Genomic DNA, 14,471 nt, shown 5'->3' on the forward strand with positions numbered 1-14,471 from the left:
TGTAGGCACTACATGTGAGTGTGGACCCTGGAAAATGTAGCTTGCATGTAGAGCTTACACACAAACAGAAGTCTTTTCTTCAGATCTCATGCTGGAACCTTGAAAAGTGTTGCCAGTGCAGGATAGTACCAAAGGCTGCTCTAAGCATGCTCACAGCCTCAAGTAATGTAATGCCTGGTTAGGGCTTTTGAGGACAGGCCAACAGGGACACAGAAGTGCCAACGGGAGATAGGTTTGATTTGGTGATAGGCTGATTTACTGGGTCTTACAGCAAGGGGGCAGGAGAGAGATGGAGATCTACTGGTTGAGCTCTGTACTAATTTTGTGGGCTAAAGTGCAGTCTGCCTCCAAGTTGATTAACAGCTGCATCACCAAAACAGTTTTCTCTCGCCCTCATACCTTTTAAATCAGATTTCTGAAGAAAGCTTGACTGGAAAACCAGGAGTGGATTTGGTTCTTAATTCTAAGTGTATGTATACCATTGCTACCCCAGCCAGTATATTGCATCTGGTTCTCTTTGGTAGACACTGGAAAAACAAAGTAGATTTCTCAAGCCCTTCTCTTCTGCAGTAGAAATACTGGCCCACATGGAACATGTTGGGGAAGTACAATTTGGCATGCTTCTCCTTTAACACTGGTTTTCTATGGGAAGAATGCTCTGTATTAGACACTAAACTTAAAGGATACTCCCCCATGCTGCTCTTTCCTTTTGTTAGCTGCCTTTCCTTTCTTCTCCATTTTCTGCTCTCTGCAGATAGACATCTAGAAATGTAGCTGCACTCTCTACATATAAAAGAACAAAGCCATGAATTGTAAGTAAAAGTTTGTCTCCTTTCACCAAGAAGCATCTGAACTGGTCGTTTTTAACTTATCCAAGGGAAAGGATGAGAATAGGGTAAAACAGTAGATCTTTCCATGCTTTTCTCTGCACTGAAAAGGGAATAGCCCAATTCCAAACCTCTACAACAGTCTAGTATGGTTTTGGAAGCTAATTAGGATCAGGTGTGGTTATCATTTGGATGGGAAATGAGCCAAGAATGGCAGGTATATAATAGACAGGGTCAGTTGCTCAGTGATACAGCATACATTTTTTATAGAAAATCCCAGGTTCAGTTCCCAGTATCTCCAGATAGGATTCAGAAAGATTTCTGCTGAAAGTCCTGGAGAGCTGCTGCCAGGCAGAGCTGACCATACAGGGTTAAATGGATCAGTGTTCTGACTTGATTTAAAGCAGTTCCTCATGATCCTTGAAATGAAGCTAAAATTTCTGCAGCAATAGCCAAGGTAAGAATGTAGCAGAACTGTGGAAGATGCTTTAACACGGTATCTAACTGGTAGAGAGACCTCTACCAAGAGGCAAGCTAGGACCAGGGTGAGGAGAAGCCACCTTTGCAAGGCCAGCTCTATCCCCTACTACTCATGATAGTGCTTTTGGATGGGGTACAGCCTATAAGGATAGCAGACTCCGGAGATAGAAAGACACATGAACACCAGTCTTGGGCTAAGCTGCCCAGCTCCAAGACACAAGGTACAAGCCATGTTTCATCTGCAATATTGTTTCACAGATTTCTGCCTTGTCATGGCAAAGGGGCTTGAGTAATTCAGAGAAGCTATGGGCTATGCAGTGCAGGGACACCCAAGACGGACAGGTCATCATAGAGAGTTCTGACTAAACGTGATCCACCTGGACTGGGTAGGTAGGGCTCGTCAGCCTTGGGAGGCAGCCCATGTAGGAGAAGGAAAACTCCTATCCCAAACCTCCACTGCCTTGTGGCTATATCCACTCATGGAAAAGGCTTCAGGAGTTAACCTCGAGGCAAAATCCGGAGCCAGAGTCCCGGAGGCAGTTCATGTCGTTCTGGCAACTCCTGTGACGTCACTGGAACCAGTTGTATTGGCTCTTGCCTTTCCATTGGACTATTTCAGCAATGTGGAGAGGGGGGATTTGCTGCTTGGGTAACAGCCTATCCTCCATATTATTCTACCTGGGCTTCGTGCTCTGGAGAGGACACTCATACAGAGCACGTTACCATGGTCTTTTGAGACTGAGGGATATCTAAGATTGTTTTGTAGATTGTTTTGAGAGTTGCCTGGAGGACCATATGTCGCAACGTTAGAGTATATATCTTGAACATAAATAAAAGCACTTGTGATGTGGCTAGAGGGAGTCACATAGGAAAGCATTTGCATGGCCCCCAAACTGAACCACTAATGGTTCACATCATGGCCTTACCTCCTCTTCTTTCCAGGCAAAAGAATCTGTCTGTTGTTGAAGGATACCATGTGGGAATGGAATCCAGCTGGCTTTAATTATTGAAAATGGGACCAGTTCAAACATTATGAACTTTATAGAATTGGGGTTTGCTAATATCAAAAGCTGGAGTGCTGGATGTGACCTCCTAAAACTAATGAGACTGGGGAGTGAGAATGTTTTCTTTCAGAATGTCCAGAAGCTCAGTTCTAGAAGAAGAGAAAACAACATACATTTGAATTCAGTTTCACTAATAATTTTTTTTTGTAATACAAGAAAACCAGTGATTAATGACCATTATGTAAGAAAGATTATAGACCTTATAATTACAGGCAAGAAAATAATATGTCAGGCCATGAAACACATTCCTAGTGTGGCCCCCCAAGCCCAGCTTGCTCTTAAAGAGGGATTAAAGATTTTCACACTAAGAGGCTTATGCTCCCCCCTCCCCAATTTTTACAAGTGAGCTGCGTCTTCAAATGTTTAATGGGGTTTGTAATCTTTCATTGTAGACAGACTGGACAGAACACTTGGGTGGGTTTCTCACTTCCAGTGCCAACAATAACTGTCATAAAATAAACAGAAGACTGGCAGGAATAAGAGGACTTCCTGCAACCACAGGAAAAGCAATAGGAATATTTCTCTTTTGACTGGCACCCCTTTGAAGTGATTGCCCCTGATTGTGGGTTGGTGTCACTGAATGTGCCCACCCAAACTTGGGAGAACAGAACTGCTACAAAGCAAGTTATCTGTGTCAGAAGTGCCAGTGTAGTGTAATGGATGGAGGGTCAGTTCAAGACTCAAGAGATCTGGGTTCAAAGGTTTCCATGGAAACAGTCTAAGGGGTGGTAATGATAGGCTTGTAGCCGAACATCTCACATGTCTCAAAAACCCTATTAGGGCGGCCATAAGTCAGAAGCAATTTGACAGCTCATAACAACAGCAACAAATCTATAGGCAGGCTGTTCTTTACTCAAATACTCTTCCATCTATAGTATTTGACAGAGGTGTCCAAAGATTTACAGTAAAGTAATATGTACAGTTTGAATACTTGTAAGTGCTATACAAATAAGTAAAGTAAGTAAATATGAATACAGTGGTGCCTCGCAAGATGAGCGGCCCGTTTAACGATGAAATCGCACTACAACGAACTTTTTGCGATCGCAAAAGCGATCACAAAACAATGTTTCCTATGGGGGAATTTCGCTTTGCGATGATCGGTTCCCTGCTTCGGGAACTGATTCTCGCAAAACGATGATTTTCGGCCAGCTGATCGGTGGTTCCAAAATGGCCACCGGGTAAAAAAATTGCTCCCCGCTCTTTTCTGGGATGGATTCCTCGCTACACGGGCAGCGAAAATGGCCGCGCTATGGAGGATCTTCGCTGGATGGTGAGTTTCAAGCCCATAGAAATGCATTAATCAGGTTTTAATGCATTTCTATGGGCTTTTTTATTTCACATTATGACATTTTCGTTCTACAGCGATTTCGCTGTAACGAATTAACGTCGTAATGCGAGGCACCACTGTATATAATAAAATATTAAGTATACATACACAATTACATTGCACTTGTAATGTCAATTTATTTTTGTTAACTTATTCTAAGTATGTGTGCATGCATGCATGCATGCGTGTGTGTGTGTGTAAGTATGTCCGTTGTTGAAGGATACCATGTGCATGGATACTCTCTGCATATATATATGAGAGATAGAGATATACTGTATATCTTTGTTTTTCTTGGTGTTGAATGGGCTGGATCCAGAGTTAGTCATATTATGGTAAATAAACTGAAATTAGTGAGACAAAAAATAATTATGACAATTTCTCATTGGTATTAATGTGTTTTCTCAAGAGAGAAACAAACACTTGTCTAAATGAGCAAAAGAACCACAGCAAATGGGCTAATTTTGATTCTTCCTGGTCTTGAACTTTAAAATGTTGGTAGCAGTATTTATGTCTTTATTGCTTTACTCTTCCATTGGATTCATTTCCTTAGTCCATAAATCTTTCATTTGGTTTTATGCATTAGTTTCCTTGTACCGTGTCACCAAAAAAAAAAAAAAGGACAAAACTTTGTGTATAATTTGAATATGATAATTTCTCGGACAAGATGTAAATTTAAAAATAATAAATGTGATTTAAATTAAAATATATACTTCACTGGGGTTGATTGTAATCAGGTGACTTACCTTTATAGCTTATTCTGCTGTGCACCTGATAACTGTTCACAAGCATCTTCCAGATTTATGTTTTTCTTGCAGTTCTTTCCTTGTAATCCAGATTTGGACTGGGCTGTCCTTCTGAGTTTGAAAGTACTTAGTTACAAATAACTGGGAAGGAATTTATAATGAGCAACTAGTTATAAATAATTAGCTACTTGTGATTAATTCATTCTGCAGTCATGAATGGATATGATGATTACATTACAATTAGCTACAACTAATAGCTTCACTCTGTTTGTGGTGTAACAATAACTTTTAACAAAGGTTAGCCTTACTTGGTGGTGGAAAAATGCTGTCACATGTTTTGAGTGTTGGTTTCTGTTCTATGTTGCCATGGAAACAGGCAATTATTGGGATAGAATTGCTGCACTTCAATTATTATATTGTTATTTTGATTGTTGCTTATTGTCTTATGGAATGATAATTGTTTACTGCATGTTTTTATCATTGTAATTATGTTATGGTTGTATTTTAACCGTTTTTGACTATAGGAATGCGCTCTGGTATAGAGTGCAATATAAATAAATATTATTATTGTATTATTATGTTGTGCTTTTCCCACATGCTCTGTTCCGACCATTGAGGCAACCGTTAGGTGAATAAAAGTTTCGTTTCTTTTGGATTAAAAATATATCTGTGAGTTGATTTAGAACTTGATCTATTTACTGCTTATGTACTGCTTCTCTGTCTTGGCAAATACTATGGCATTTCCAAGGAAAATGATTTTCTAAGATGAAGTCATGTGCTGAAAAGCTTTGATTTAATGAGAAGCAACAGCCCAAGTGCAGCTGATGATTTCAAAATGTGTCTATTCTTCAAGTTTTTAATCTTTTTACCAAAGGTCTTTGTGAGAGACAAGGAATTAATGTGACTTCTGCATGAAGTAGGCAGTAGCTTTAAAGATGGTCAGTAGACTCCCACCCTGTACATTGAGGAGACACCCCCCAAAAACTTCATAAAGTGAACCGTATAGTCAGATCTTCATGGACTCACACCAGAGTTGTACAGAGGTACAGTAGAAAAAGGACATGAATCAGAGCCTGCTTGGTGGCACCTCCCAGCAGGGCAAAGCCCCAGAAGGGCTCTACCTTAGGGGAACCAGCACACAATGCTCTTGTCCCACTTCCAAATCATGGCAACTCAAATGATTTTGACAACTGAAGCACCACATCCCTCAAGCACCTCTGACTCTCTTTGACAGGAAAAACACAACAGCAATACGTTCCTTAGCTAGCAATTTGCTGCCCTTTCTTGACACCTATGTCCAGTTGCCAGAAACAGCCACCTCACTTTGCCTAATGGTAGAGCAAATCCCGACACCAGTATTTGAACTCTTCTGCCTGCAGAAATTCACCTTGTTCTCCCATGCAGGGCTTAAGATGGCAAGCCAAGTTGGTTCTCTTGTAGAGAATGTTTGGGATCTTCTGAGTATTTCAGTGAATAACTGTACATTGGTTAGCTTATTTATCTTCCATACATTTGCCTTGATCCCTTTCAAAGTCATCTAAGCTGTCAGTTTTCATTGCATCTAACTTTGGATAATATCACAGTTTAATTATGCTGATTTTGCCTGGTACGTTCCTGTTTTTTGTGCTTTCCTTAGTCTGTTTCTTCTGTATGTGTTTTTTTTTTCACCCTTTGTATTGGAAAGCAGAATATAAATATTTAAATAAAGAAAGAAACAAATAATTTCCTTTTGAAAATACTGTATTTCTCTGAACTGACCAGAAGAGGTAACTAGAGAGCAATATTGAAACATATCTCTTTATTAGATAGGGATTAGAGATGGGGACGAATATAAAAACGGATTGCTTTTTCTGACGAATAAAGCCGACTCATTAAATATTTGTCGATCTGTATTTGTGGGTTTCAGAGATCCCCACGAATACAAAGGGACAAATATTTAACTGTTTTTATTCATCCTTTGTATTAAAAAAAACCCCGAAACCCCACCATTCTGCCTACCGGCCACCGATCAGCTGATTGATGGCAGAAACGTAGCCACCACCCCACACAGCCACCCAATATCACAGCCTACTCCCCACCCCCTTCCTTTCCCTACCTTAGGCCCCACCCCACCCCGCCCACCCCCTCTTACCTTAATCGCTGCTGCTGAGGTCTTCTGGTCTTGGAGCCACACATGTAAAAATGGAGACTGGCTGCCCTTTGCAAAGATGGCAACTGCAGGTTCATTTAGAATAGGGAAGCTGCAGCTACCATCTTTGCAAAGGGCAGCCTGGATTTCCTTAGCCTGCCTTTAGGGAATCCAGGCTGCCCTTTGCAAATATGTCAGCTGCGCCTTCCCTACTCTAAATGAAGCCCCAAATGCCATCTTTGCAAAAGGCAGCCAGTCTCCCTTTTTACACCCAGTGGCTGTGAAGGCCTGATGGAGACCTTGGCAGCAGCTATTAAGGTAAAGGGGTGTCGGTGGAAGTGGGGTGGGGGGCTAAGGTAGGGAAAGGAAGGGGGTGTGGGATTAGGCTGTTGGGGTTGCTGGATGTAGGGGTGGGGTGGCTGCCTATTGGCTTCTGATCAGCTGATCGGTGGCCAGTAGGCAAAATGGGCTTCTGTGCCATGTGGTAAACTCTCCTGGGGGGGACACCCAATTTGTGGGTGAATAACTAGGATGTCCAATATCCAATCTTCACCAAGAAGCTCCATTGTGATTTTGGAGTCTCTAAGTACCTGAGGGGAGCTTTCCTGGGGGGTCCTTTTTGTGACTATATAACTTGGGGGTCTGTGATCCATTACTCACCAAACTTTCAGGATTTGTAGAAAAGCATCTGGGTAAGCTTTCCTGCAAATTTGGTGTCTCTAGGTCATGGGTGGGCAATTTATTTCTATAGGGGTCCACATGAAAAATCTGAACTGTGTTCAGGGGCCAGACCAACTTTACTTAAAAATAAAAGATAAGCAACTGATCAACTTTAGACAAAAAGCTATGAATGGTTTTGATGTTCAACTTGTTCAGTGAGAGAAATCCAGTCTGTCTTGGGCTTGAACAAACGCTTGAACTGGAGTGATGATCAGCAGGCCGGACAGGAGCAGCTTGTGGGCCGTATGTGGCCCTCGGGCCGCACCTTGCCCAGGTCTGTTCTAGGTGGTTGGGGGCCAGTGTTATAGCTGTTTAAAGTGCAGACAAATTGATGGATTGATCCATCGATTCGTCAAAGAATATTCATATATTCGTATTTGTTGATCTGTTAACCTTGACGAATAACAGATCAAAACGAATTGCCTTCCCGCCCCCATCTCTAATAGGGAGGATGAGATTTTTGCTTCTTTTGTTTATTGGAACTTTAGGAAATTTTCAAAATTCTTCTTAAGTTGGAAGGGGGAACTTGTGATTTAAAAAAACAGTTTGATTGGCAAGTAAAATTGACAGATTCAATCCTACTTGTCAATCAAAGGTAGAAGATTTGAGTAGCTAGCCCTTGAGTTAACTCTGGTTTTGAATCTATGCCTACCTCCCCCATGCTCCTAAAAACCTATTATAGTGGGCTACAAACCCTTTTTGGGCAGTAGCTCTGGGGTGAGAAGTTTCATCTTGCTGATGTTTAGATCTGAATACTGAATTTAGACCCATGTTTGTTGTGCTGAGTTAGGTTTGCCAGCTATTCCCTCTCATAGGCTTCTCATGTGCCCCCTTTAAGAGCCAGATGGTAGAAGGTATAACTTGGTTCTCTCTCCATACTGGGAATAGCTGTATATGTTGAGCTCAATGCAGGTCACTGACAATTTTTGAGAAGAACAAGATTGGCCATTTTCTTTGTAAAGCATTTGAGATTTCTTCCCCAAATTCCCCTTACCTTCTGTACTCCTTACCCTATCCCCAGTTTTTAAAAAAAGAAGGAAAAAAAGAATTTCAGATTTTGAAATTTTGGGAGTGTGGGAGAAAGGAAAGTTGACAGACCCATGCACTGTTGTATCTAAATCTAAGGATATTGTTCAGATGGAGTCTGAAAGACATTTATAAAAAGACATTGGTTTAAAAATGTATTCACTAAAATGTAGTTGTTCTCCTCCTCTGGCCAATGTTAACATGAAAAATTGCTAGAACAAGATATCCTGATTACTGTGGGTGATCAGGATATTTTTTGGCCTTTTGGGACTAACTCAGTCACATCTCGGTGAAATAAGTTGTGCTTTTCAATCAAAGTATTAACTGCCTGTCAAGACTAAAAAAGGAAAAATCTTTGGCCAAGTGTGTTGCTGAGAGAAAACATGAGTCAGAAGCAGAGTTGATCCTAACAAAGGCCAGGTGCTGTTCAACTTTAAGTAGAAAAGATGTCTTGTGAGACACTGGGGAATAAACAGATGATTAACCATAGAGATGGTAAGACATTTATCACAGAAAATATTGATAAAAAAGAAGTTTGCCCGTTGCTTGCGGACAGTAGAGAGGTGGGGATGACTGCATCACCTCTAAATGTTATGGAGCCATTTGCTCATTGCCAAAAAAAGAGAGGTAAGGATGCAGATCTGCATGATATTTGCAGGAAATAATTTATATATGTATATGCAAATTATGAAACATTTACTATCTTTTCAGTAGAAATAGTGGCAAAGAGTGATTAGATGATCTGGGGGCCTTCTGCATCTGTCCAGGGGTTCACTGTGGATAGACAGTTTCAAAGGCCATGGTACTATTCCCTTTTGACCCCTGTTTTTCCTTAAACTGGAGTTGGACTATCCAGACTCTCAAACAGAACAGGAGTTGGCAACTCTGGCTCTCTAAGTGATGCTAGAATACAATCCCTAGAATTCTTCACCAGTATTTTTGCTGGCTAAGACTGATCAGAGTTGTACGCTGAATATATCTACATGTATCCTTTTCTGAATTAGGGGATTGTTTAATGAGGAATGTCCTTGATAAAGTAGGGCATAGGCCCTCTGGATATATGATAAAATATAAAGCCCTAAACAGTCTAGGACCTCGATATCTAGCGGAACGCTTCCTCCCACCTAGATCTACCTGAATCATTCATTCTAGCCAGGAAGGGCGGCTGAGGGGCCTAACGCTGAGGGAGGCCCAGAGAGAAAGAATAAGAAACCGGGCCTTCTCGGCAGTGGCCACTCACCTTTGGAACAGTCTACCCAGAGATCTGTCTGGCTCCCTCACTGTATGTTTTAAGAGCTAACTGAAGACCTGGCTCTTTAGGCAGGCTTTCCCTCCTGTCATTACCTGATTATTTTTCCCATCTTGAACTATATTATTACTGTTGTTTTTTTTTAATTTTATTATATTGTTTTTATTTTATCTATTATTGTTAGCCATGCAGAGTAGACTTTGGTCTAGATGGGCGGGGCATAAATTTAATTAATAAATACATAATAAATAAATAATAAATATGATAGGTTGTTGTGGGTTTTTCGGGCTCTTTGGCCGTGTTCTGAAGGTTGTTCTTCCTAATGTTTCACAGCAATGCACTTTTCCACTGCAAAAAGCCAGAAAAATAATGATTTAAACCCAACATATTTGGGGCAATTTCTTGCAACATCTGCATATATTAGTAGAAAATATCGATGAATTTGCCGGTAAAGTTTTAGAAGGTTCTGTTGCAGAAGTTAATTGAAGAAAGGAAATGTGGGAAATTGGTTAAAATTGAAACTCATAGATTAATATATCCTAGGTGTCTTTTGAAGTCTGCTTAGGTGAAATAGACCTGTGAGTTCAATCACAGAAGAAAAAACTAGTGGTTGCTATAAACCAACAGTTTGGTGACTCATAATCCCTCCAACCAGCATAATTTCCATGCTTTGCAATACTGTAGTTACAAAATCCTACCCACCACCTTCGAATCATTCTTAAAAGAGTTCATTCCATTAAACTGCTTTCAGAAATAATGCATTATCTTTGTTCACTGTCTATTATGTTTGTGTCCAAATTTTGAATACTGCTATGAATGACCCTTTAAAAAAACCCCACAAACCCTAAAAAGTTAAAAGAGTTCTAAATATTTACTTCTTAGAAGGAGACTTAGGTTTCTTCCCCCCTTTTAAGTCAAGGTCATGTCTGAGTTTCAGACTCTGAAAGTTTTGTTTTCAATTAAGACTGCATATTTGAGCAATTTATGCATTCAAATATGCTAGCTTAATTGCCAATGAAAAACTGTAAAACATGAAGCTTATTTGATCTGTCTCCATTTCCCTAGTGAGCAGCAGCAGCAATAACAACAACAATAGTAGTAGTAGCGATAATAGCTTTTCTTTATGGATCTCTTAAACAGAGGTGGGAAAAGTCGCTTCAGTATACTTTCCACAAGTTCTATGGTCCTGTCAGCCATCCTACAGTTTTCATTGCTCATTCTCTACATTGTTGGACAACTGGTGTTCTTATTTCACAGGCCTTTGGATGTACCAAGCAAGGACTCACAAAATAAATAAATAAATAAATTATCAAGTGTTAAATTGTGTTGCTAGTACGTGGTGGCACTGCGGGCTAAACCGCAGAAGCCTTTGTGTGCTGCAGGGTCAGAAGACGAGCAGTCGTAAGATCGAATCCACGCAATGGAGTGAGCTCCCGTCGCTTTCTCCCAGCTCCTCGCCAACTTAGCAGTTCGAAAGCATGCAAATGCGAGTAGATAAATAGGTACCACCTCGGTGGGAAGGTAAAACAGCGCTCCCTAGTCACGTTAGCTACGTGACAACAGAAACTGTCTTCGGACAAGCGCTGGCTCTACAGCTTGGAAAACAGGATGAGCACCGCCCCCTAGAGTTGGATACGACTGGACTAAAAATGTCAAGGGAAACCTTTACCTTTACTTGATGTTTTTAGTATTCTTCATGAGATTTTTCAGCATCTGTTTCTTTAAGCAGAAGCACTGCTCTCTTTTTTAAAGTAAAAATGAGGAACTGGAATATGATAAATAATATCCTCAAAACAAGATGCTTTTTTGACGACCCTTCATATGGAGGTCTCCTCTGTAAGGTAGAATACACGGTCACCCAGTAGCAGTTTATCCTCGCTTTTCAGCTATCTGAGGTGGGAATCAAAGCACCGTCTTCCGCACTCAGGGAGCAGCCCAGAGACTGGGAGGTGTGTTCTGCAAAGCTGCACCAACTACAAGAAGCCGCTAGAGCTGGTTGCTTCCTAACCGTTTGGCTCCAAGCAGTTCTCCGAAAGGAAAGGACACGGCTTATGCGTGTTTCCAACATAGTGAGAAGCACTGTTCTCCCTCCCACTGAGACATTTAACATTTTGTAGCATATAGGTTTCTGGAACATTGTTTTCCATCTTGGGTGTTCTGACCTCTAAGGGGGTGTTTTCTGGGGGGGGTTTACGGGTCACCGTGCATATATTATAGTCGTTAAATAATTTCTTCCTTGACCTTTTGGAGCTGGATATATATGAAAAACGGGCCCTTTGGTGGGGTGAAAGAAAGCTCTACTTTCTTAGAAGGGTTGTTTCACAGCACAGTGGTTAAACTGCTGTACTGCAGGCAAAACTGTGCTCACGACTCAGGGTTCAAGCCCAAGTAGCCAGCTCAAGGTTCACTCAGTCTTCCATAATTCTGAGGACAGTAAAAATGAGTACTAAGCTCACTGGGGGGGGGGATGGGAAATGTGTAGTCTGCATAATTAACTTGTAAAATGCCCAGAGATTGCTTTAAGTACTATGGGGCAGTATAGAAGCAGAAAACTTTCCATTAAAAATTACTATTTATGCAAATATGACACGTGATCACAGGCTACTTGGCTATTATAAAAGGGGATTGTGAATTTAAAAAGGTTGGGAAACACTGGTCTAGAAACCTGACTACAGTGATCTTTACAGCCAGAGTGTTCTGGAGAGGGGTGGCCAAAATTATCTCCTGACAGGGGAACAGTAACAGATGAAAAAGGGTCCTGCTGACCCTTCCTTCCTTCTCCTTCTCCAAGAGTGTGGGGTATGGGAAGGTAGTGGTGGATTGAATAAGACTGCATGGCACTACTTTTCCTCCCATCTTGGGTGGCAGGAAAGTTTGCACTGGCATTTCCTCAGCAGTAACATGGTCACAATTACGTTAGCGCTGAAACTATCCTATCCTACTATTGTACAGTAAAGCTCATGGGTCATATAGCTGTCTCTCAGGAGAAAAAACCCAGCTTCATGGCTTTGGGCAAGCTGCATGATCCCAGAGCGCCACCAGAAGGAAGGATTGGTAAACCACTTTTGATTACGTTATACCTGGAAATCCCTCGGTCGCATTAAAGGGAACCACAGAAGCTTAGAGGGGGAGACTTGAGGGCAGAGCAGAAGCTGGGAGTACACAAACCCACAAGCCCAAAGTCTGGCTATCTGGAATGTTAAGCCTGCGCTGTGGTGCAAATATTAACCAGTGTTACTGGTATGTGTTTTGTATTTCAGTTTTGTAAATATGTATAATATAATCCGACAATGAAAAAATACTTTACATTCCTTCTTTGACAGAATGTGTGTTTTTATTTTCACTTAGCGCGAATAACAAAAGTAGGTCTTGGTGAACAACTCCTTGATATGAACCAGAAGCAGAGCATGACTACCCAGATACGAGGGGCAAAAGGGGTTTTGCGTTCACTTGTGGGTATAAATAGAGAAGTTCATTAGGAGTGACTGGCGAGGGAGGAACGTAGTTCAGGGAACATGTGGGAAATCATTTCACTTCAGAGGACTGAGGGTGAAAGGAGTGTAGGTCTGCTTTTTATTAAAACCTGAAATGCATTATAATTGGGCTGAGTTTTTACCCAGATGGCTTTTCTTATGTTGACATCTGCAGTGTGTGTCTTAGCCATGTTAAAGAGCTGTCTCTTGTAGCAAGGTAGCATGCATGTAATGCTGGTCAGAAATGGAGTCTTCTGTTGTCTCCAGAGCTAACTGTGGAGCAGTAGATGGTGAGAAATGGCCCTGGTCCAATCAGAACTTGGAAAAGTTTCTTTTTGGGAACTACAGCTCCCCATAACTCACAGCTAACATGACCATGCGATGCTGGCTGGGCAGTTCAGACAGTTGTACATTAGTTGTTCCCCAGACTAGCTTTTCCAGGCCCTGCGACCGGTCAGGTTGGGCTGCACTGGATGGTTCATCCTGAAGTTAGGATTAGGACCTCTTAGAAATATGCATTTCTTGGTTATTTCTTTGTTTCATAATAAGAATACTGAAGAATATTGGCTAGTGGATTTGAAGATAGGCAAACAAATGGGTTTTGCAGCCAACAATCTGAACAATTTCGTTTTCAATTTGTGAACAAAACTTGTCATAAAAAGGTTTACACAAGTCTGCATAAAGTGCATCCCTATATACACGTCTGTGTCTATTTTTCATGCTGTATAAATTTTAGAATACACTTTTCACAAGCACTTCAACATAATAGAATACACGGAGATGTGGGTTTTGTTTTATTTTTTATTTTGTTTTCTTCTATTGACTAATTAATTAATTAATGTAGTTTTACTGGACCATTGAATTTTGAAAAATGCAGATTTTGGCATGTGATTGTGATCTGGTTCATTTTCCACAGATCCAAATTTAGTAAATGCTGTTCTGGTTTGGTTTTCACAGACCCAATTTTAGTAAATGCATGTAAATATCCAGACCTAATTTATTCCTCCTACATCTCTAGATGATATTCTTAGATTATAGCTGCAGGACAGGATTACTTTTTAATTTCCCAGTTTATTTTTATTGAAACTAAATGAAATTCAGCAGAGAGATGTCACTTTGTTTAGTCTTCATTTCTTTTTAATTCTTGAAGTATTTAACAAATTTGAATGATGTCAAAATATCAATAACTTTAGAAATTACCTATATTGTGACCAAAGTATAAACTCATTATTCTGAAGGAAATCTTTCTTATGTACACAGACCAGAGACTGAAGTGAAATAAGGGATTACTGTATTTGCATATAATTGCTCTGGTGTAGCTTCTTATGTATATTGCAGAGCACACATGGGGCAGGCATGCTCTTTTTTATTTTTGTTTTTATAGTTAGGTATTTTAATTAATTATTTATGATGTGAAAGACAGTTCTGCTGTCT

General features: G+C 40.6%; 1 protein-coding gene across 3 annotated transcripts in view; it reads left to right on the forward strand.

Annotated features, from left to right (window-relative positions):
• Positions 1–14,471, forward strand: part of ITGA8 (integrin subunit alpha 8) — a 140,707-nt gene that overhangs the window by 5,825 nt on the left and 120,411 nt on the right. Inside the window, exon 1 of one of the 3 annotated variants that reach the window (XM_073003122.2) lies at positions 760–812. The exons of the other annotated variants lie outside the window; for them this stretch is intronic. Within the exon in view, the coding sequence (XP_072859223.2) occupies positions 806–812 (7 nt within the window). The 5' untranslated portion in view covers positions 760–805. Of the gene's footprint in view, positions 1–759; positions 813–14,471 lie in introns of those variants that run through there. 3 annotated transcript variants of the gene reach the window in all.

The sequence above is a fragment of the Pogona vitticeps genome, chromosome 6 (assembly GCF_051106095.1).
Source record: "Pogona vitticeps strain Pit_001003342236 chromosome 6, PviZW2.1, whole genome shotgun sequence".
NCBI lineage: Eukaryota > Metazoa > Chordata > Lepidosauria > Squamata > Agamidae > Pogona > Pogona vitticeps.